The sequence below is a fragment of the Pestalotiopsis fici genome (assembly GCF_000516985.1).
Source record: "Pestalotiopsis fici W106-1 unplaced genomic scaffold PFICI_Scf_5, whole genome shotgun sequence".
In the NCBI taxonomy this organism is placed as follows: Eukaryota; Fungi; Ascomycota; class Sordariomycetes; order Amphisphaeriales; family Sporocadaceae; genus Pestalotiopsis; species Pestalotiopsis fici.
This window is the reverse complement of record NW_006917095.1, coordinates 3,749,566-3,769,381: the sequence shown is the minus strand read 5'-3', so window position 1 is coordinate 3,769,381 and position 19,816 is coordinate 3,749,566. Positions and strand designations below refer to the sequence as shown.

At 50.2% G+C, this 19,816-nt stretch overlaps 7 protein-coding genes across 7 annotated transcripts; 1 reads left to right on the top strand and 6 right to left on the bottom strand.

The window, feature by feature from the left end:
• Positions 1-1,211: 1,211 nt before the first annotated feature.
• PFICI_08419 (uncharacterized protein) lies at positions 1,212-3,236 on the top strand (the record flags this gene model as incomplete). The annotated part of the gene is made up of 1 exon (XM_007837000.1): positions 1,212-3,236. The coding sequence occupies one exon, from the start codon at positions 1,212-1,214 to the stop codon at positions 3,234-3,236; it is 2,025 nt and encodes a 674-aa protein (XP_007835191.1).
• Positions 3,237-3,951: 715 nt separating this feature from the next.
• On the bottom strand, positions 3,952-4,913 carry PFICI_08418 (uncharacterized protein; the record flags this gene model as incomplete). Its single annotated transcript, XM_007836999.1, has 3 exons — positions 3,952-4,088; positions 4,153-4,266; positions 4,337-4,913. 3 exons carry the CDS (start codon positions 4,911-4,913, stop codon positions 3,952-3,954), a joined length of 828 nt encoding a protein of 275 aa, XP_007835190.1.
• Positions 4,914-7,311: 2,398 nt separating this feature from the next.
• On the bottom strand, positions 7,312-8,307 carry PFICI_08417 (uncharacterized protein; the record flags this gene model as incomplete). Its single annotated transcript, XM_007836998.1, has 1 exon — positions 7,312-8,307. The coding sequence occupies one exon, from the start codon at positions 8,305-8,307 to the stop codon at positions 7,312-7,314; it is 996 nt and encodes a 331-aa protein (XP_007835189.1).
• Positions 8,308-9,260: 953 nt separating this feature from the next.
• PFICI_08416 (uncharacterized protein) lies at positions 9,261-10,684 on the bottom strand (the record flags this gene model as incomplete). Its single annotated transcript, XM_007836997.1, has 5 exons — positions 9,261-9,737; positions 9,810-10,052; positions 10,114-10,246; positions 10,305-10,541; positions 10,605-10,684. 5 exons carry the CDS (start codon positions 10,682-10,684, stop codon positions 9,261-9,263), a joined length of 1,170 nt encoding a protein of 389 aa, XP_007835188.1.
• Positions 10,685-12,120: 1,436 nt separating this feature from the next.
• PFICI_08415 (uncharacterized protein) lies at positions 12,121-12,999 on the bottom strand (the record flags this gene model as incomplete). The annotated part of the gene is made up of 1 exon (XM_007836996.1): positions 12,121-12,999. The coding sequence occupies one exon, from the start codon at positions 12,997-12,999 to the stop codon at positions 12,121-12,123; it is 879 nt and encodes a 292-aa protein (XP_007835187.1).
• A 951-nt stretch (positions 13,000-13,950) lies between these two features.
• On the bottom strand, positions 13,951-15,261 carry PFICI_08414 (uncharacterized protein; the record flags this gene model as incomplete). The annotated part of the gene is made up of 1 exon (XM_007836995.1): positions 13,951-15,261. The coding sequence occupies one exon, from the start codon at positions 15,259-15,261 to the stop codon at positions 13,951-13,953; it is 1,311 nt and encodes a 436-aa protein (XP_007835186.1).
• Positions 15,262-17,225: 1,964 nt separating this feature from the next.
• PFICI_08413 (uncharacterized protein) lies at positions 17,226-19,164 on the bottom strand (the record flags this gene model as incomplete). The annotated part of the gene is made up of 5 exons (XM_007836994.1): positions 17,226-17,737; positions 17,800-18,493; positions 18,560-18,748; positions 18,830-18,943; positions 18,991-19,164. The coding sequence occupies 5 exons, from the start codon at positions 19,162-19,164 to the stop codon at positions 17,226-17,228; spliced, it is 1,683 nt and encodes a 560-aa protein (XP_007835185.1).
• Between the last annotated feature and the right edge of the window lie 652 nt (positions 19,165-19,816).

Sequence of the window (19,816 nt, the reverse complement as noted above, 5' to 3'; positions counted from 1 at the left end):
GCTGGGTAGATCATGCAAAGTCGTCATTGAATGGAGAGCCTCGTCTAGTCATCTTGTGTTTTCTAGGACCAGATTTCGCGCCTGGGCGTTCACATCAGATGATGGATTTGTGCCAGGGAACTCTGTTCATCATGCTAGCCTTCGCATGAGTATCTGAGGGCGTTTGCACACTCACGTCCGTGATAAAACAGAGAGTGGGGGAGAGGGAGAGAGGGGACGAAAATAGATGTGGTTGGAATCTCATGTCTATTCAACAATATTACTCGGCTTGGCAGATAGCAGAAATGTATCTTGATGGATAAAACTGAGATCATGGCGTAATCTTTCCGTGTTGCACTTTCTTCCCAGGGGATGTTTACTCTGAAAGAGGAAGCGGCGAAAGCGAACAGTTTCGATCAACATCGATGCTTCCATCGTGACTTTGCCGGTTTCAGTGCTCGTCGTGCAAACGTGGTCTGAATGCATAATTTTCGCATCGTTACGATCTGTCCCTCAGATTTTTGTTGTCGCGTTTGCCTTGGAGTCTGTCGCGTAGTCCAAATGACCACAACGCGATCGATAACCCGACGCGTTCGTGACCTTGGGCAAACGCAGATTTTCCCCCCTCCTACTTTACGCCTAATCTTTCAGCCAGCGGTGCATCTTTCCCTCCCCCTTATTATCCCTTCCGACGACTTTCTTTGATTGATCTATCAACCACGGATCGAACACCGCGTTGGCATGGTTTTGCACCGTTTCGGTCAATCTGTTTCTTGTATCTGCCTTCAAATCATCACAAATCCACGCCTGTCAACAGCTTCTTGATAATTTTCCGCAATCGAGCGTCTCATCGAGATATTGTTATCTCCTTCCCGTCGACATCGTCTAATTGGGAGGTCCCGTCACCACTTGTTTGCCATTCGGTGACATACGCTACATCCATCATCCATCAAGCTCTCGTATTCCCCCCCAGCCACAGCTGCAATGTGCCAAAGGTTAGTATTTCTGTATCCTCAATACCGATTTGTCATGTACGAGTAGAAATTGATCTAGTTTCTCCTACCAGACGTTACTTTGCTTGCGATTGCCTCCGGGCAGACCCTGAGGTGGGTCAAGAGTATCCGGAATGCTATCAGCACAGAAAGGATGGATGGGTTTATTGCGAGCGCGTGAAGAAGGGCGAGCTCAACCATCCCACATCGAAGCAAACCACCAAGGAAAGATGCACAGAGATGTTTCCTTCAGTGGTCAATATTAGGCCTTGCCCCAAGTGCAAAGACATCAAGAAGCACGAGTGGCCAAGCAAAATTCCTCAGAATACGGGTCACAATGACCCTGACCAAAAAAGCTTCAAGATGTCGCTGGAGAATTGGTTCCAAGAGACTGATGTCTTCCTCGCCACAGTCGGCTCCGAGTTTTCTAGCACAATTAGTCGCGGATACCCCAAGGACATCATCCAGAGCCTGCACACAGCTCACGCCTCATGTCAGTGTCATGGGTGCGTTGGTTCCCGCCCGAAAAAACGACGCGCAGACACGGCGCATGATCCTGTAACCCAGAAGTTGCAGAAGCTGGGTCCGACCCAGCACAAGGCTTTGCATCGAGAGAGCCCTAACAACGCAACGGGCGGCTCTCACGACACCATGAACCTAGAATCCATGGCTGTGGATGCGCGTCAGAGCGCTTCATACCAAGTAAGCGAGGCCCGCTACCTGCCATCGCCTCCCAACAGCCAGTATGGCAGGTCTGATGGTAGCAATACTAGCAGCTACAACAGCGGCACCCACAACCCGGTGTTGGAGTCTATTCCAAAGGCTTTGGATGGTGCAGCCTTATCTTCTGGCCTAGAACAACATGGTGTAACTGGCAGACAGGGCAAGAATAACTCCGGATTCAATCGTGCTCTAGAGGCAATCAGGAAAGCATTCCTTGAGCAGAGTCCACCACGATCAGTCACTCCCGAGCACCTTGTCGCTCAGACACATCTAGGAGCACTCAATGCTCAGATTCCGGAGTCTCACGGACGCTCACCCCTTCAGAAGACTGTAGCCAATGGTCCTCAGCAGAAGCATGGACAAGCTGACACTCTGCAATCCAATACGAAGCGAAAGAACGTTACGGCTCAGTCACCAAATGCCAATGATAGAGCAATCAAACGTGTCAAAGCTCAACATCATGTGTCTGAAAGCATGGGAGGATTCCAAGACCCTGTTTTCCAGATTCCAACAAATGTCGACAAAAGAATTCGCAATGACCATGGTTTGAAAACAAGCGCCAATGGTGACTATAGAGAGTCCAACGCCTTAGGCATCTCGGTCAAGAACAACGAAATGCAGGGCAGCATCGGAGTTCGACAATTCGCCCAGCCCGTCAAATCTCAGGCTTATGCTCCAGAGTCACAGAAACGAACTCTATTCCAGAAAAGTTCTGCCAGAAGTAGTCCAGAGATGATGAAGCCAGTTGCAAATTCTGGCGCCGGATGCAACCATGGTAGCAGCTTCAGCCACGCGCAGAAAGATCATGGCGTTCATCGGGTTACCCATCGCGACACCCACCCCGTCAGTATCACTGGCGACAATATCATTCTAAACAATAATGGTAGACCCAACGAGAGCATCGCTGTCGTCAACGGTATCCCTGGCAGCAACTTCTATGGCAACAAGTACCCAAGTGATAGCAACGTCCATCACAATCCGAAGCCTGTCGGAAAGCTTCAGTTGAGTCATTTTCTGGGCCCTTCTTGCAGATTTCTGGGCCGTGAGACAAAGGTCACGGATCTGGTTTCACTCCAGCAGTCCGTTGACAACGTGTGGGGCATATCATACGAGACTGACCATCAGGACAGCCATTTCGCTGTCCGTACACCATCTCTTTCGTCAACAAGCAGTGTCACGGTCGATTCCACGGATGAAGAGATAGTAGATCATCAGTCTGCAACAGGTGTGGCTGCAGAAGCTGTACCAGAGAAGGAAGTTCTTCACAAGGACAAGTTTGGAGAGAAGGGAACAATACAGAAGATGCCTTCAGAGGAGACAGCAGCCGAGAATGAGTGCAAGCAAGACGTACCAAAGCAGAATAAGCAGGCTCTTCCCACCGAGGATCAGTCCCAAGGAGATAAGAGTGCTCAACAATCATCCAAGTCCTTTGAAGAGGAGATGGCCTCTATGATGGACGAGGCACATCAGGATGGCTCGAACGAGGCTTTTACTCATGACGAGTTTAACTCACTGCTTGAAGGATTCTTTGAAGGCTTTTGAAAGCAAGCGAAAGTGCTAGCCTATTGATTGAGTTGCATGCACACTAGTTCAATTTTCTTGAAGACTCGCACAGGATACAGCAACTACACGGTTTGGCTTTTCCTGGTTCGATTTTGGCAAAAGTTGTCATCCATGCAGGAGATTGTTGGAGTTCTATACGGAAAACCTGAATGACACGCATTGAGGCTCGAGAGCCCGGGGAGGTTTCAAAACATCTCGCATCTAAAGAAATTGTTGGTCAGTCATTTATGACAGGAAAAGTGCTTCGACAGTCCATCAGAAGCATACACCAGATAAGTTTCAAGAAAGCGTAAATAAAGCGAAAATGTCTGTTTTGAGGACTTTGAAGAAATTGTGGCAAGGTACATGTCCATATCACAGTCACAATCATTTTAGATGCCACAACACAATGGTAGAGAACAGACTTTCATTATTGGATTTGCAAAAGTGTTGCGTGAATATTTCTATCGTATACCAAGCAAAAAAAGTGATTGTCGCTAATGTGAGAGAGCCGTCGAGTCATCATGAATCATGACGCCTAAATAGACCAGGTATCCAAGCAAGTGGGTCGATAGGTATTTGTAAAATCATTCATCAGCCCCATGCGCGCGATGCTGCATATCGCTGCACTTTTTTTTCTTCTTCTTTCCCCTGGACCAATGGTTGTTTCTGCCATTGCGGTTATTTCTTGCTGTTTTCTCTAGCAATGGAGAATCTACAGGAAGAAGGCGGCGGACATGGCAAGGACAGCAGCGGCAATCAAGCCACTGGCGGCCTCGACTCTGCCTGCGGCGGAGGCAGCGGTGGTGGAGGAGGCAGCGTTCTCAGAGGTGGTGGTTCCATCAGTGGAAGCTGGGAGGGTTTGTTAGTCATTTCTTCTTTAACCAAGGCTGTTTTGATAATTGTTTCAACATACCTTGAGTCAAGGACGAGCAAGTGCTCATCAAGGTCGAGTTGGACATGAGAGCATCGAGCTTGGCCTGGACCTTGGCGGCCTTGGCAGTGTACTTGTCAATCTTGGTTTGGTTGCCTAAGAAAAGATGTGAGGTCAGTACATGTATACCTTACAAGTCAGGAATCAATCTCATTCAATGACATACCATCAAACTTGGCAGACAGAGCAGTAGCGTTGCTGGCAAAAGCAACTTCCTTTTGCAACTTGGACATGGTCTTGCAGTCGGAGAGAGTGGACTGGACAGAGCAAAAGTCGGTCAAGGTGGTGTTGGAGGTCAGGGCAGCGAGCTTGGTGGCCTGGTCGCTGGCCTTGGCCTTGAAGGCGTCGACCTTGGTGGTGTTGCCATCAAACTTGTCAGTCAGCTTGGTGTCGTTGGCAGCGGTGGCAATGTTCTTCTCCCAGCTCTGGATCTTGTCGCAAGAGTCGAGAGCGTCCTCGTGGGCGGCAATGACGGAACAGCTCTCCATAAGGGTGCTGTTGGCCGACAGGGTGTCGAGCTGGGTCTGCTTGTCGGCGACCTTTGCCTTGAAGGCGTCAATGGCCGTCTGGTTGTTGTCAAACTTGTCGGCCAGCCTGGTGTCGTTGGTGGCGAGCTCGGCCTGGCTGGTGAGCTTGGCTACCTGGGCGCACTGGGACTTGACGCTGGCAGTGCCATTCTTGTGGCCCTTTGCCGTGACGGCAGTGGCGAGGACGAGAGAGACGAAGATGTTGGTGAGCTGCATTTTTGCAATTTTTTTTTTTGGAACTTCTGGAGAAGAAGGTAACGAAGAAAGTGTATATAAAAAAGTTTAAAAACAAGCTTGTTGTTTGTATAGTGGAAAAGAAGTCGGACCAGCGACGAAGAATGGAAAAGCGATATACAGAGAATGAAACGAGATCAACTCTAGAGAATCTTGTCGACTGATGATTGTGATGATGAGAATGAAGTAGAAAAGAACACACCATTGTGGTTCGGTTCCTCAGTTCTTATAGACGACGACGACGACGACATGTTCAGCAGTCGGGCATTCTTGGAGGTGAGCAGCGCGCCAAGTGCCGTTACCATAGATAGAATGGAGACCGGACGATTATCCAAGTGCATGGCGGGAATACCACCATGTCGGTTGAGTACGCACTCCATCTGACAGGTTTCAGTATTTCGCGGTGGCAAGAGTGTTTCGTCTTGCACCAGCAAAGACGCAAGTCTATTCTTCTTTCGCGCGTCAAGTGTCGATAAACGCTCATGGACAAAGGCTCGAGCTACTTCTCATTGGTGGCAGATGTCGTCTGTTCTCGAACTTTTGGTCAAACAACGCCCAAACCCATACAGACATGGGACGGACAGGCATCAAGCAGCATTATGGTAGTATAAGGTGCCATTGAACAAAACGAGGTGGGTATGTATGTAGGTAGAAGTGTGCTAAATTGGAGTCACTATACTACGGCCGTCATCCACAATTCAAAGTCTTGGCACGGCTGCCAATGGATTGAGGCTCTTCCTGGGTAAGAGTTCTGACTTGCGACAAGATCTGACGACGTCGCTTGGCGCTCGCGGTGACGGGCAGCCAATCACCAGGCCCGCCGCTTGGAGTTGTCGCGTTTCAGCAGCGACACTGAAAACACCGCAGACCCCGGCACTGGTTACAGTGTGGGGAAGAGAATCGCGCAAGAGACTGGCCAGCGGGCTATTAAAAGACGACGGCTCCACACTCTTGGAACTCACTGGCGACTCAATTGCCGGGGAAAGGGTTCGACAATGATGGGCATTGATCTTCTTTGGCCAAGGTCGATTACAGATCTGCGGATGCGCGCGAGACTTGGGGACCCCCTCCCCAATCCCCAGTCAATCCAACAATGTTCGTTTATTCATGGTAGTAGTAGTAGGAAAGACTTTGCCAAGCGGGTCGAACATTGATGATGCACAGGCCTGCCAATACGCACCGATCTGATCAGTCAGTCGTGTATGATTGACGCCAGGGTTCGTCGGGTTTTATGTAGTACGCAGTTGTTATTCTACCTTAGTGTCGGTCGACATTGGCTACCGCTCGGGGTCTTGCAGTAGCGTTACCTCCAAACTACTATTGTGCTTTGAATAGCACATCGCCTGCTGATTACTACATGTGGACTTCAAACAAGACACTAAAACATTCTCATCTTTTCATTTCTAAATCAGTGACTCGTTGGACAGTGTCAACCCAGAAGGCCTCGTGGTCTCTCGGGTCTTGGCTCGTCTCGCACAACGCGTCCACTATTTGCTCTCTCCAATTTGATGTCGGACGTCCCGCCCACAATCCGTCCTTGCGTAGTAGTGGTGAACATCGACCGTCGTCTCTTCCGGAGTTAATGGGCTCAGACTTCGGACACGCTCGGGCTCAACCATTGGACTATCCACAGTTGCTTCTAGGCCCCAGATAACAAGAATGGGAAAAATGGGTGGCCATTTCTGAGACTGGGTCTACCCTCCAGCATTGACGTTCTTTTACCCTTTGATCCCACTCAAGAGCCCCAACCTTGTCAAATAACCTTCATTCCTGTTACATCTGCTTGGAGGATTGCGAGTCCTCCAAGAATAGCGGTGTCATCGTTGCGATGACTCCACTGGTTCAAAATAGCCGGTAGGTTCTGCTCTCGCGCCAGGTAAAAGTTGGAAACATGGACCCTGCTCAAGCCGACGAGCATGACTGTTGCACATACTACTCTTCGGGGCACCGAGGTCGGTTACCTTCTTGCCTGGACCTTGGAAGCCGGAAAACCCGGTTCTGCTAAGCGACGACTTTGAAATCTCTGGCAAATTAGGCCGTGTAATGGACCTCTTCAGCGCATGTGACTGATCAGGCGCGCGAGACAAGAATAGAGTCTGAACCATCAATTGGGCGTGTTGCAATCTTCTCTCATAAGAAAATCGTCATGTGCTGGGAGCAACGGTTAGGATACTATTGTCCTAGATAGAGCTCAATGTCTCAAGACGTCCTCTCTTTCTCTTCTCATCAGCTGTCCCTTTGTCATGCTACGCAGTCTATTATTTCGCCTAGAACCCCCATTTCACGACTGGATCAGCCGGCAATAGCATACTTTCTTCCTCTCCTGCTGGTGCACTCGGGTAAGTCTAATAATTTGTGTCCATTTCGTTATAACTTTGTTTTATAGTTTCTGTGGTGGTGAAACTTGGCGCAGAAGATACTCCCACGACCTTTTTGCCCTCATAGCGGCATCCTCTATCGAGTATTGACCGTCGCGCATCCTTCGATCAAAGATTTCCATGCTCACCCAGCCTCTGAACTTCTTCTCCACCACACACGCCTTGAGAAACTCTCCTACCGGCAGGTATGCGCCGTAGTCTTTCTCTCCGGGGAATGGCCGGGCATGCTTTGACCAAGTAAACTCTGCCGCTTCGCCTTCGAGAAACCATGGGTGCTCCCGCGAAAACGGAGGATCGAATCTCTCGCCGTCGGACATCTGCACGTAAAACAACTTTTCAAGCGGGAAATCCCTCTTGAAGCTTGCGAGTGAAGTTGCTAGCCTAGCATCCGCGTTGGGATACTTGCCGGAGGCATCGCGGTTATTCCCCCATATCTTGGTGAGGATGTGGAAGCTGTCAAGACACAGCCCAAAGTTGGCGCGGTCAACCTTTTTAATGATGCGAAGGGTTGTCTGCCAGGTGGAAACATGCGTCGACCATGACATGGGCTCATAAGCAATAGAGATCACGGGTTGTTTCGCACTACCCAGGTCGGACAGTTGCTGCAGGTCGGATGCAATAACGTCCTCGTCGCCGTCACAGTCGACGGTGAATTGAGCCGGTACCTGCAGATACTCGGCTCCCAATGTGCGTGCAATGTCGAGCCAGTGCTGCGCTTTGCTCAGCCGTTGTCTGAGCGGACTCTTGTCGCCCTCAAAGTTTTCAAACGGTGCCAGCGATATGATGGCGACATTGTGTTCTAGACACAGCTGGCGTATAGCTTTTGCGGCGGCCGTCAATGCAATACCGCAGGCTTGTGCATATGTTTCGAGGTCGCCGTATACCACTTCAACGCCAGAAAAGCCGTGTCTAGCTGCACTTTTTATCTTCTGGTCCAATGAATGAGAATCATGCTGACCGAGTGAATGGGTACCAATGGCCAATTTGTTCGATATCATGGTGGAATTGGAAATGCTGGGAGACAACCATAGACATAATACTTGATCGCTGCATTTAGTAGACCATGGAACCATGACATATTTATATCAGGCGCAATTTAGTCAAATGTGCTACAGTGTGATGAGGAGCAGAGTCAAAGTCTTGGTGGTATTGGCTGGAATTGATGTCCGTTATGAGCGGGCTTCATGTTTGGCTACTTGCCTATATACTCGAAAGAGGCAATGTTTAGCGGCAGTAGTTTACCTAGGTGTATGAAAATGGATAAAGTGCGCGATATCGTAGGTTTAGAGCGCAGAGAATAGGGCACCGCAGCGGCCGTTGGGGCGCGGGGCAAGCCTAGGCTAACTATAGGTGCCAATATACGGGCTGTAATTCCGCCCTTGTGAGACCCCACGGGGACGGGAGAGGAGAATGACGCAATAGAGGTCGGGCGCGGGTATCGCAGCGCAGTGATACCGTCCTTGAATCCCTTTTTATATAAGTTGATTAATATCGATCCAACATGACTCTTATCTCTCAAGCATGATATTCACCTATTCAGTAAATATCGCTCATGCTAAGAAATGCCCCTCGTGTCTGGGAAAATCACCAAACCGACCACACAGTAATAGTGCAATCCCCATGTGCGGCAACGGGGACGACCTTGAAACCATTAAAAGAAGATTTCTTTCACGCATTTAGAATCTCAAAGCCCGCGGTACGAATGGTCAGGTTGTAGAAGATAACGCCGCATGTGCATAGGACTGAGCACATGCGAGGAGAAAAGGAAATACTTCTGATATCAGGTCTAATAATAACAAGAAATGCTCGCTCTGGCTCAACACACGCGCTTCCGCTGTAAGAATAAGGTTCCGAGCACCAAGCAGAGAGAAAAATATACAAAGAAGTAACACACGGTAGCCATGATTCCCCCCTGGGATCTTATGACCATTGAACCTAGACGATATTCTTGTCAGACTTGGACACAGAAACACAAATTTAGAAAGGGGCCGTAACTCACGATAGAAGAGCTAACGTTTCTCAGGTCTGTCACGCCATTATTGGCGGCATCCCATGCAAGCTCGGAGCGCAGGAGGTCAATGGCCTTTTCGACACCCTCGCGCCCGTAGACGTTGGCATACATGAAGGGCCGGCCGAGTCCAACGGCGCGGATACCGAGGGATAGGAGCCGGAGCACGTCGGTGCCGTACCGAATACCGCCGTCGGCGTAGATCTCAATCTGCGAGAACAGCTCGGGGGCCTGGTTGTGGATCTCGATGGCGACCTCGAGAGGCGAGCGCACGCCGTCCGTCTGCCGCCCTCCGTGGTTCGACAGGTACACTGCATCGGCGCCTCGGGCGACGGCCTCTTGTACGTCCTCGACGGTCTGTAGGCCCTTGATGATAATGGGGAGATCGGTCAAGGTCTTGAGGCGGGCATACTCGTCCCACTAAAGAGAACAAAAATGTTTAGTCAAGAGCCATGATTTCCAGAAAGACTGTAAAAGGTCCATGTCACGTACGGTAATGTATGAGTAGGCGGTATCTGCCGAGCCGACACCATAGCGTGCGGCGCGGTGGCGAACGCCGTTGGCGGCGCTGTCAACAGTGTATATGATGGCCTTTGCACCAGCGGCAGCGGCGCTATCAAAAACACTTTGCGTGGTCGTGTCGTTCTGGTCCAGGTACACTTGGCGGAAGAAGGTCTGGTTATCTGCTGCGATCTCGCCAATCTCCTCGATGGGTAGGTTGGCATAGAAGGCGGCCTTGAGAGTGTGTCAGTAAAAGTCAAACTTGCCGTTCACAAAATACCGTGGTTCGACTTACCATGTAGAGAATGTTCTTGGCTGCAGCGCCCTCGATCAAGCCTCTCTCAGCACCCTCTGGGTTACCATACGCTCCCCTAGAGCACGGAGAGATGAAAAACGGCGCAGACACGTTGTAGCCCAGGATGGTGGTTCTTTGCAAGGTATCAGCGGGATCCCAAGACATGTGTTTATGACAAGAATCTGACTTACGGCAGAGTTGACTCGATATCCAGGATATCCACCATCATCTTTGGCCTCAAGGGATACTTGTTGTGGATCTCTAGATTGTTGCGGTATGACCATTCGCCTCCAGCGCCATTACGGTAATAGCTGTAATTTGCAATGGGCATTGCCTTTCGTGCGGCCCAGTCGAAATCTGGAAGACCAACAATGCCGTCCAGTGGGATCAGTTCTCCGTCGGGCGTGTCACCAAAGACATCTTCAATTCTTTCATGTTGGTCAGTCCTGTTGGTTTCTAATCACCAGCCTTGAAATACAACAACTACTCACCCAGTGTCAGGCTCGTTCAGGAAAGGGCGCTCGGCCAATGCCGCACCTATGAGAGTGGAAACGAATACAGCAGACCGCATCTTGTTGGAAAATTATCAAGAAAGAATAATGGAAAAAGACGAGTCTATCATGCAATGGCTCACTTACACGAGAATTTGGCCAGAGACGGAGCGGCGAGCAATTTATAGTGGACGACATTATAGTGTATGATAGAGTGGATACCTGATCGTTTTAGGGAAATGTGAATGCCCTGCAAGGTACGGGAAGATTGGCGTGAGCTTGGCATACAGCGCCCAGAGGGAAACGATGCTACCTCCGAAGCACGCAAGCACAAAAGGTCTAGGATTGAGGAAACCAAATGATCTCATCTAAGGAACGGCCGCCGCCCAATGTAGGCCTGCCAAGACGCCGATTTTGGAAAGTGGGAGCTGGAAATGCGACGACGAGGTCAGACATAATCAGTACTGTTCTTGACTCAGCGCCAAGCCGGATTGCATGGATTTCTATATTATCTATCCCATGTCGTAAAACTTGCGGCCAAGCACGACTGTGTACCCAGATAGATGATGAGCCACTTTGCATGCGACCGTCAAGATTTTTTTTAAGGTTTTCTGGCAGGCCTAAAGGATTGGCACGCGCAGCACCTTGGAAATAACTAGGCTGTGTTGTTTACACGAGGCCAAGAGATTCTGAAAACTCGAATGGATATCGGTAGCTTCCGTGACGTAAATGTCTGTTTTTTGCCAACCGAGAACCGACGAGGTGAGCCAGAACACTGGAACAGACCGACGCTGCGCGACATAAAAGGTTGACCATCATCATGGGCTCTGTCTGACAAACGTATACGATGAAGCTAACACGTTGTTTGAGCACTTGAGTTGAACCAGTTTCATACTTGATAATTTGTTTGCACGAGCTCCTTCATTGCGGCGTCCCATTGAAAGTTTTGACAACGAGGACCATACCATCGTTCGAATTCGTCGGGGACAAGGTAAATCGAGCGAGATCCTGTTCTCGAGTCAAGAATTACTTGGCAGTTGTAAATGGATGTGCTAGATTGAGTGATGTGGGGAGTGTTTCTACTTTTCTGCCTTTGTATTGTTGATGGGTATACATTCTCTTTGCTATCGAGAAGTCAATTACTGGTCCGTCTATAGTGCATTAGGTTCTGGCGGTTTGGCCTTGATGACGAATCAGGTTCGAGCACCAACAGACCGAAAGCAGTATGTCAGAGAAAGATACGGACGATAGTCATTGCCATGGTCACCAATGTTCTGTGGTCAAGCCTCACCTCACGTCCATTTTCAATAATCCTAGGTTGACTTTGAAACTTCGTCCATGGGCGGCTTTATTTGCTATATTGCTATTCAGCGAGATTAAAAACATGTCTTTCTTGGCCCAAGGCTTCGCGTTACAGGGTATCATCATAATAAAGACGAGCAAACAAAAAAGTCATCAACTCGGGCTTCAGAGGAAACGCCTAGCCACTGCTTTGAGATTTGTAGCTTCTCTGCAATCAGCTCAGCCAAGCCCAGCTCATCTGCACTCTGCCCTCCTCCTCTTGCGCCAACTGCGTAAAGACTGCGAGTGTCACGTCAAGATCGGCCGCCGCACAACCTGTGCAGCGATCCACAACGGTGACATCTACACTGTTGTTGCCGCCACTCCCATTTGCCCGCTCGATGCGTATCTTCTGGCCGCACAAGCGATTGGCATTGGGGTTGCTGCCGGTGCTCGCCGCATCAAAGATGATGTGGCTGACCGAAACAATGTCGTCGTTTGACGTTGAAGTCACTCCGCAGGCTCCCAGTCCGGGGTCGTAAAAAGTCAAATCGCCCGTGAACGTCGCCGTGTTGGAGGGGAGAGGCAGGCTTGACGAATCAACGCCATTGCGACGAGATAGGCCGACACCGAGGCCGATGGCGAGGGGCAAGATGATGAATAGTAGTATGGCGAGCGGCAGCAGGACGTAGAGGAGGATGAAGCGGCGCGAGCGCCCGAAATAGGTTCGGTGGGGGGGTAATATGCTGTCCAGCCGTTGTCGCATCGACGGGGATTGGCCGGTCATTGCACCGGTGCTTGCGGCTGCGGCGGCGGGTAGGGTGGATTCGACAGATCGTGGAGCAGCTCCATTTCCATTTCCCTGTGCACCAGGAGCATTTGCTTCTTTTGTGGAAGCCTCGAGATCATGGTGTCCTGCTGTGTGGTTCTCATCCCGCCCGCGTGCGAGGAGTGTAGCTGCTGCAGCCGAGGGGAGGAAGCGAGAGAGGAACGAATGCCGCGGCGACCTCGTGTGGGCTTCCCAATCTGGTGTTTGGTACACGGGCGCCTGCTGATAGTGAGGAGGAGGAGGAGGTGGAGCCAGAGGGGCCCCGTCGCCTGTCGCTGAAGCCATTAGATACGAAGAATGCTCGTCGTTCAAGACCTGTGCAGAGATAACAATTCTGCAAGTGTTGGTAAAGTTTATTCAAGCATCAGATATGCCCCCAATGCTCTTGGGGCAGGGCCCTGATTGTATGCTTTGAAGCATGCGGCGCGGGACAACACTCGAGCGCAAGAATTGTCCATCAATTGACCGACTTTTGATTCTTGGTTGAGGCCAGTACCTGGATAATGTACATGTGGTAGGTAATTGACGATCGTTTCAATTTGGAGCAGCCTGGAAGCCAGAGCCCCTCACCTAACCGAAATCAAGGTGTGATGGGAATAAAGCATGTTTTTATGCTTCAATACAGCATCAGCCTCTTCCGCAAAAGATGATGTCGACGGTTTTCAGGGGTGTCGGAGCCGAAAACGAGGAAAAGAAAGAAAAAAAACCTGGCAGACAAAATGGCCAGGTAATGTTGGTTGGTAACTGGCTGGCTGGCTGGCTGGCTGCTAACCCCCCTGCACAAGCGGCTCGGTAGTTGTCTCGTACCTGGTATTAGCACCAATCATCAATGAAACAAAATACCTCAGGTAGTACTCAGTCATATCTCCATCTGCTCACATGCTATATCTCAATCATCATATCTTTCCCTAGGGCCTACACAAACCGTTTTGCTTTTTGTTAACAGACGAATGGAGTATATACTTGAGCGAGGGATGGCGGTGGTTAGTTGGAGTCTATTTCGAAGCATCGTACTAGACCGACTTCCAGGTTCATAGGCACGGACGGAGAGGACTGTGATGCGCCTGTCCCAGGATGCTGTCGTACTTGACGATTGCACGTTTTTGACGTGAACGTAAAAATGCTGGCACGTGGAAAATCGTAACTGCACAGTTCATTCGCTATGCTGTACGCCACACTGGATGGATTCAAACCGTTGAATACAAATTCAATGCTATCCCGCCCGGCCGGGAAGACCTAGGCCTGCTTATTGGCAAAGTCGATCTCGGACGACTGCCGACGCGACACGTCAGCCCGGGTGACCGGCCGGCTTGCGTGTGCTATGGCCTCCTCCAGCCCTGGCCACTCCATGTTTTCCCAGTCGTCCAGACGAGTTGTACAGACTTCGGTCTCGGTACGCACGGTAATGCCGCCCTCGGGAGGCGCATTGTTCCCATGCTCACCTCCGCCTCCAGCCGTTTCGCCGCCCGCGCCGCCGCCGTCTGAAAAGATGCGCACCTCGTATGCGCTCTCGGCCCGCTCGCTCTTGGCGCCGTCGCGCATCCGGCTCATCATGGTCTCGTTAAACGTTTCAAAGTCGACTGTTGTGCTTCGCGGGTCTGTGCCGTCGTAAATTCCTCCGCCGCTGTCATCGCCGCCGCCGCAGTCGCCGTGGTCCCCGATAATCCCGCCCGGCACCATGCCGTTTGCCGCGATCCCTTGAAGCCCATCGTGACGTCCGCCATGAGCACAATAACAATGATGACTCCCGCAAGTTGCCGAGGGGAATTCGTTGAGGGTCGAGCCGGCTTTTGTCAACTCAATCAGGTCGTTGAGGACCTTGAACTCGAGCTTGAGCTTGATGCTGTAGACGAGTCCCTTGACCGCCGTCTGCATGTTGTAAAAGTTGGCAAATTCGAGCGAAATTATGCTCGAATCCAGAATGATTATGAGAACGTTTATCCAAATCAGATGTATCATGAGCTTCGTGGCTGCCTTGCCGTGCAGCGCCGATTCGAGCCGGAAGAAACCGAGCGTCTGGTAGATATATATACCAGAAAGAATGGTTTCCTGGATAAAGAAGAGCGTCACCTCGATCTTCTCAAAGATGTTGTAGGGCTTGAGCCACTTGTCCGGGTGCGCCGAATTGGCACCATACACGAGGATCGTGGCGGGGACGTGGCAGACAAAGCCATTAACGATGATCATGATCAGTACAAGCCGCAGCTTCTCCCGTTCTCGCATCACGAGGTGTAATCTCGAGTAGAGAACAAATGATTGGCCCGTGACCATGCACACCCAGCCAACAATGATGAGCGATATATCAATATAGACGCTGGGCGACAGGTCGAGATCCTTGAGCAGGAAACCGATGGCATATGGGGCGACGCCGTTTGTCGATATCAAGAAGCTCCAAAAGTATAGTCCAGAGCGGCGCTTGAATGTCGTGTATATGATGGTGTTGAGCTCGAAGAAATTATACAGCGCAATGGACAGAAAGGCCGTCACGGCGAGCAGAGTGCTCCAGTCTTCCGGATCTGGATTGAACGCTCCTCGTGACGGCGACATGTTTGCAGGCAGTCCGTGGTGATGAAGGAGACCGTTGCCATCAACATTGTGTCTGAGGTGCTAGCGAGGGAGCGAGAGAAATATGCTCTTTGCTAACGACATAGAAATGAAACGGCGGCGAACCGTAGAATGGGGTAAAGGAAGACAGCTCCCCTAGCATAAGAATAAGAATAATATCAAGTGCGGGTACGAGGGTTGAAAGCGCCCGCCGCCGTCTCGAGCCCTTGAGCCCTCATATCTGGGGCTGCATGACGCGGTCAAACTCTAAAATCGGCTTGAATAGCAGCTCTGGCAGCAAACCGGCCGCATTGAACGTCACACTGCCGGCCAACCGAGTCTCCGAGAACCTTAACGCCACGCCATTCGCTGGATGCCCCGAGGCGCCAAGAGGACCTGGGGAAGCACGGGCTTGTCACAAACCGGTGTTCAGAGAGAGAGAGAGACTTCGGGGAAGCTTTCTAGAAGAAATCCTGGACATCAGTCTCATGTGATTGATTGGACTCAATTGGGGGTGGAGTTTTCGGCAGGGCAGTTTGCAGGGCTGGTCCATGTATAGAGGATAAGTGATCGTTTCGGTCGTGCAAAAGAATATTGCCCTTTCTTGACAAGACTTGTTCAACGCCTCCATAGTTAGGTCACAGTACATGTTGTTTCATACTCCAATGTCCGAAGCTGAGGTGAAGTAAAACCTGGCTATCTAGTAGGTACTCTACATCGCGGATGACGGCATCCGAGACTGTCGGTATGTGACTGGGCACGTCGTTAAGTAATCAAGACCTGACATATGTAGTGTGCCGGATTGTGCCTGAGATGTCTTTCATTTCCTGCCAAAGCACGACACCATATCCCATTCAGACCACCTCGAACAAATGCAACACGAGTCAGTTGTAGTGGCGGAACAGCTGATTAGAGTTCAGGCTATTAAGCTCGATGGAGGGTGAGAGGTCTGCCCTATGCTATTGTAGGGTCGGGATCGGTGATCACTCATGATTGGCTGCTTTGGTTGCATTTTTACTCCAGGCGTCTATGTTTTCTCCCAAAGAATAGACGCCAAGACTGCGAACCCAGCTGCTCTTGGCGCGCGGATGCCTCTATTGCGACCTCCTATTCCCCTCCACCCTATAACCGAGAAGACGCCACCGTTTTGAATCATGGCCACTAACCGCAGCTTTTAGCGCAATACCAGAATCACGGTTCGATACTAGAAAAAAAGGCAGGTAGGGAGGTAGCCGGTAACAGGTAGACCTCTAGTGTAGGTATGCAGCATACCGGCAGGCTATGCATTGCCACGTCTGCCGAAAGTAATCTTACACATGTGTCTTGACCAGTGATATGAATAGACGTGTGATTACCAGCTTCTGACTCTGCAAGTTTCTTGAATAGTCCTCAAATTAGGGGCAAGGGTTCAATGCCCATCTTGGCTACAAGCCGATGCTGACTCGGGATGTCTATCATACGAATATCGCCTGTCAAGTCAGGGCCCATAAATGATTTTCCTTTCTCCAATTTTCTGCAGGTGTCCTAGTCAATAATCATAGATCTACATACAGCAACTAGCCGTATTACAATGCCGAGGAGCTATGGAAATCAGGGACCAAACTGTCCGGGGTCGCTCCTTGTGTTACTTCCTAGGTGCGAACATATGACATCGACTCGAGACTTGTGTGCTTTGAAGCAGAACGAATTAACATATGAAATACTAAAATAACAGTCCTCAGAAGCGCCCCATATTCGCGACTAAATTTAAATACTTCCCACCTCATGTAGCCTCATGTTATTACTCTCGTTGGGCTGTATCATTCCATGTCATCTTTGATAGGTGATTAGGCGACTATTTTTTCTTCCTATCCGAGCCGTTCTGGGCCGCTTCATCATATTTATTTGAAGTTGCGTTTAGATCCCCTTGTCAAAACTCGGAGATCCCTTGTAAGAGCGCTCCGGCGCGGCCAATGCGCATGAGCCAACTATGGCGTTGCACCACCATGAGATGGAGTAGGCGAAAAGGGTGAGAAGGCCAGGGCAGCGGCCAAACCGACTTCGTAGTCATGGTCGGAGCCATGTGTGGCATTTCTCGATTCCGTTCGTGGTCCAGAGGCTTCCTGATCTGCAATGTACAGTTCCTCATGGTTGGACGCATGCGGGTTCGTTTCTAAGAGCGATTGTGCCTCTGGACTCGTCGCAGGTACGCTGCTGTGAGACATTAAAGGTTCTCCTACTGGCTTCTGGAGACCTGGAGCCGTGACATTGGCAGATGAGACTGTATTGTGAAGTTTCATAGGTGGTCCAGTCGGCTTGGGTTTTGTTTTCCCGGGTCCTGAGGACACGGTCGAAACACCATAGGTCGCTGTGGGTTTGGTCTCGGTTGGCATCTGATTGATGAGGTCGTAATGCGAAGGGTCCAAAAAGTGAATGTTTCCAGTCTGATCGGCTATTTCTTCGTCTCCGTGTTTGCGATTCTTGTGATCCGTCCATTTTTCTAACAAATTATGCGCAATCAGAAAATGAGAGCAAGAAACACAATGAAGTGAAAAAACCTACCACTTATTGTCTGTAAGAATGTGAAAAAGACTAGAGCGCTGAGGAAGATGGGGACCAATTGGCCGAAAGAGGTTGCGTCATTCTCAGGATTTTGTCCATTGTTAGATTCGACTTCGAGCCAGCCAGATCTGTCCACGTAGGAACGAAGGCCGTAGATGTATTGCGTTGAAAAGACCACCGTGGCACAGCTAATGCCGATTCCACCGATGAGGTAGATTAAGAATATCCACTTGATGAGCAGCCGACGATGTGTGCCGGTATGGATATACGGACCTAGCTTGTCGGCGAGGTTCTTTCTCCACCCTGGTCTCTTTTGGCCCCGACGGCAGAATCGAATGAACTCGGCAATGATGGCAGCTCCATAAAAGAGCAGAGTCACGAGATACCAGCGCCAGCCTTGGATATAATTCCTTGGTGTGCTCTGCCAGAGTGCACCATTGAAGAACTTATCTGGACTCGAGGTTGAATCCCGAAAGATGTCTGTAAGGTGCGAGTCCTCGCTTTGGAAACAAGCAGCCGCCAAATACATTGCTGAGCCATTCTCAATGGTATCCTCGGATGGTACGCCAGTAGGAAATGGCGCGCTGCTCTGGGCATTTTGGTTCGACATTAGAACTCCAGTAAGAACGAAGACTCCAGACACGCAAAGAACCCGAGCGAGGGCCAACAGAGGAAACTTCCAGTAGTTGCGAATCTGTTACTTAATCAGTAGAAATCGCCGACGGTGTACCCATATCACCTGGCGCAATGGCTCACGTACAATGGTTACACTCATCAGATGCGTGGCGCAGGTGAGAAGCATAAGATTAGCGACGATATTATAGTGGTATGCTGTTATTGAACAGCCTCTCCAGTATCGCAGAGTGAGAGCGTAGGCGGCACCAGTAAAGATTTGCTGGTCACTGCAGGACTGGAGCAGAGCCTCGAAGATATCGGTCAAGGTGCGTTTCTTGGGCGGCAACAATGTTCTCCTATTACATGGGGAAAAATGTCGTTTAGCACAGAAGTATCTGTCCGATAGGATCAACACGTACTCTTTGGGCGACATGCGCTTCCACTTGAAGGTTTTTTGGATTTGGCGCAATACATCAGCGATGCTGATCAGCATGGCAAATGCCGTGACCCCAACAAAGACGCCGAGTATCTTGATCAGTTAGCAGAGGCCGACGGAGCATGTAAAGGGTTACCAACCCCAATGCCTGCAATATCCGGATCTGGTTCAACATGTCCTTTCTCAGCGCCTCCAATGGACTTGAAAACCAGAGTCCCATTAGAACTGCTGCTACTGTTGTAAGTAGTAAGGTTGCAATCGATTGTCACATTGTACTGCGACTTGCAGATTGGGACAGAGACGTATGAGCCCATTACGGCATTTCTGCTTTTGATAAAATACTTGAAAGATTCACAGTGGGTATGTAACAGCAAATCGAAGGCACTATCCAATCTATAAGTGATTGTGGCAAAGGATAGGTGGTCGACGGTCAAGGAGACGGATCCCAAAGCCTTGTTAGAGTCTTTATCTGCGGTATGGTCCTGAGGAAAACCCCCTGCCGATATCTATTTTCAGCCTTCAAACCCTGACCGCACAAGATATGCACAACACGGAAACGCTGGGAACCTTCCACCAGCAGTCAATACATCCAACAAATCCATCGTGCAGCCTTGTTACCCTTTCCACGTTCTAAGGGAACAAGAAAGGTGTCACCATCAGAATTCGAACAACCAGGTCGGTGATACATGGCCCCCATGTTACGTTGCTGAGGAGGTCTTCCCGGCGGGAAATCCATCAAAAGCCCACCACTTCTTGGACTGCTGTGCTTTGCAAATCAGATAATCCATCCAGCTAGGTAAATGACGATACTGAAAAGCTAGGCGGTCAAATTTGATTCAGGACTCGCCGCAGCAAACCTGGTGAGACCGTCTTTCCGTTACAAGTATCGGGTTTCCTTCAACAAGGCTAAAGATAGAAGAAGGACACGGCCCCTCGCCGCTCGGCTCGACATGATGCTGAGCAACC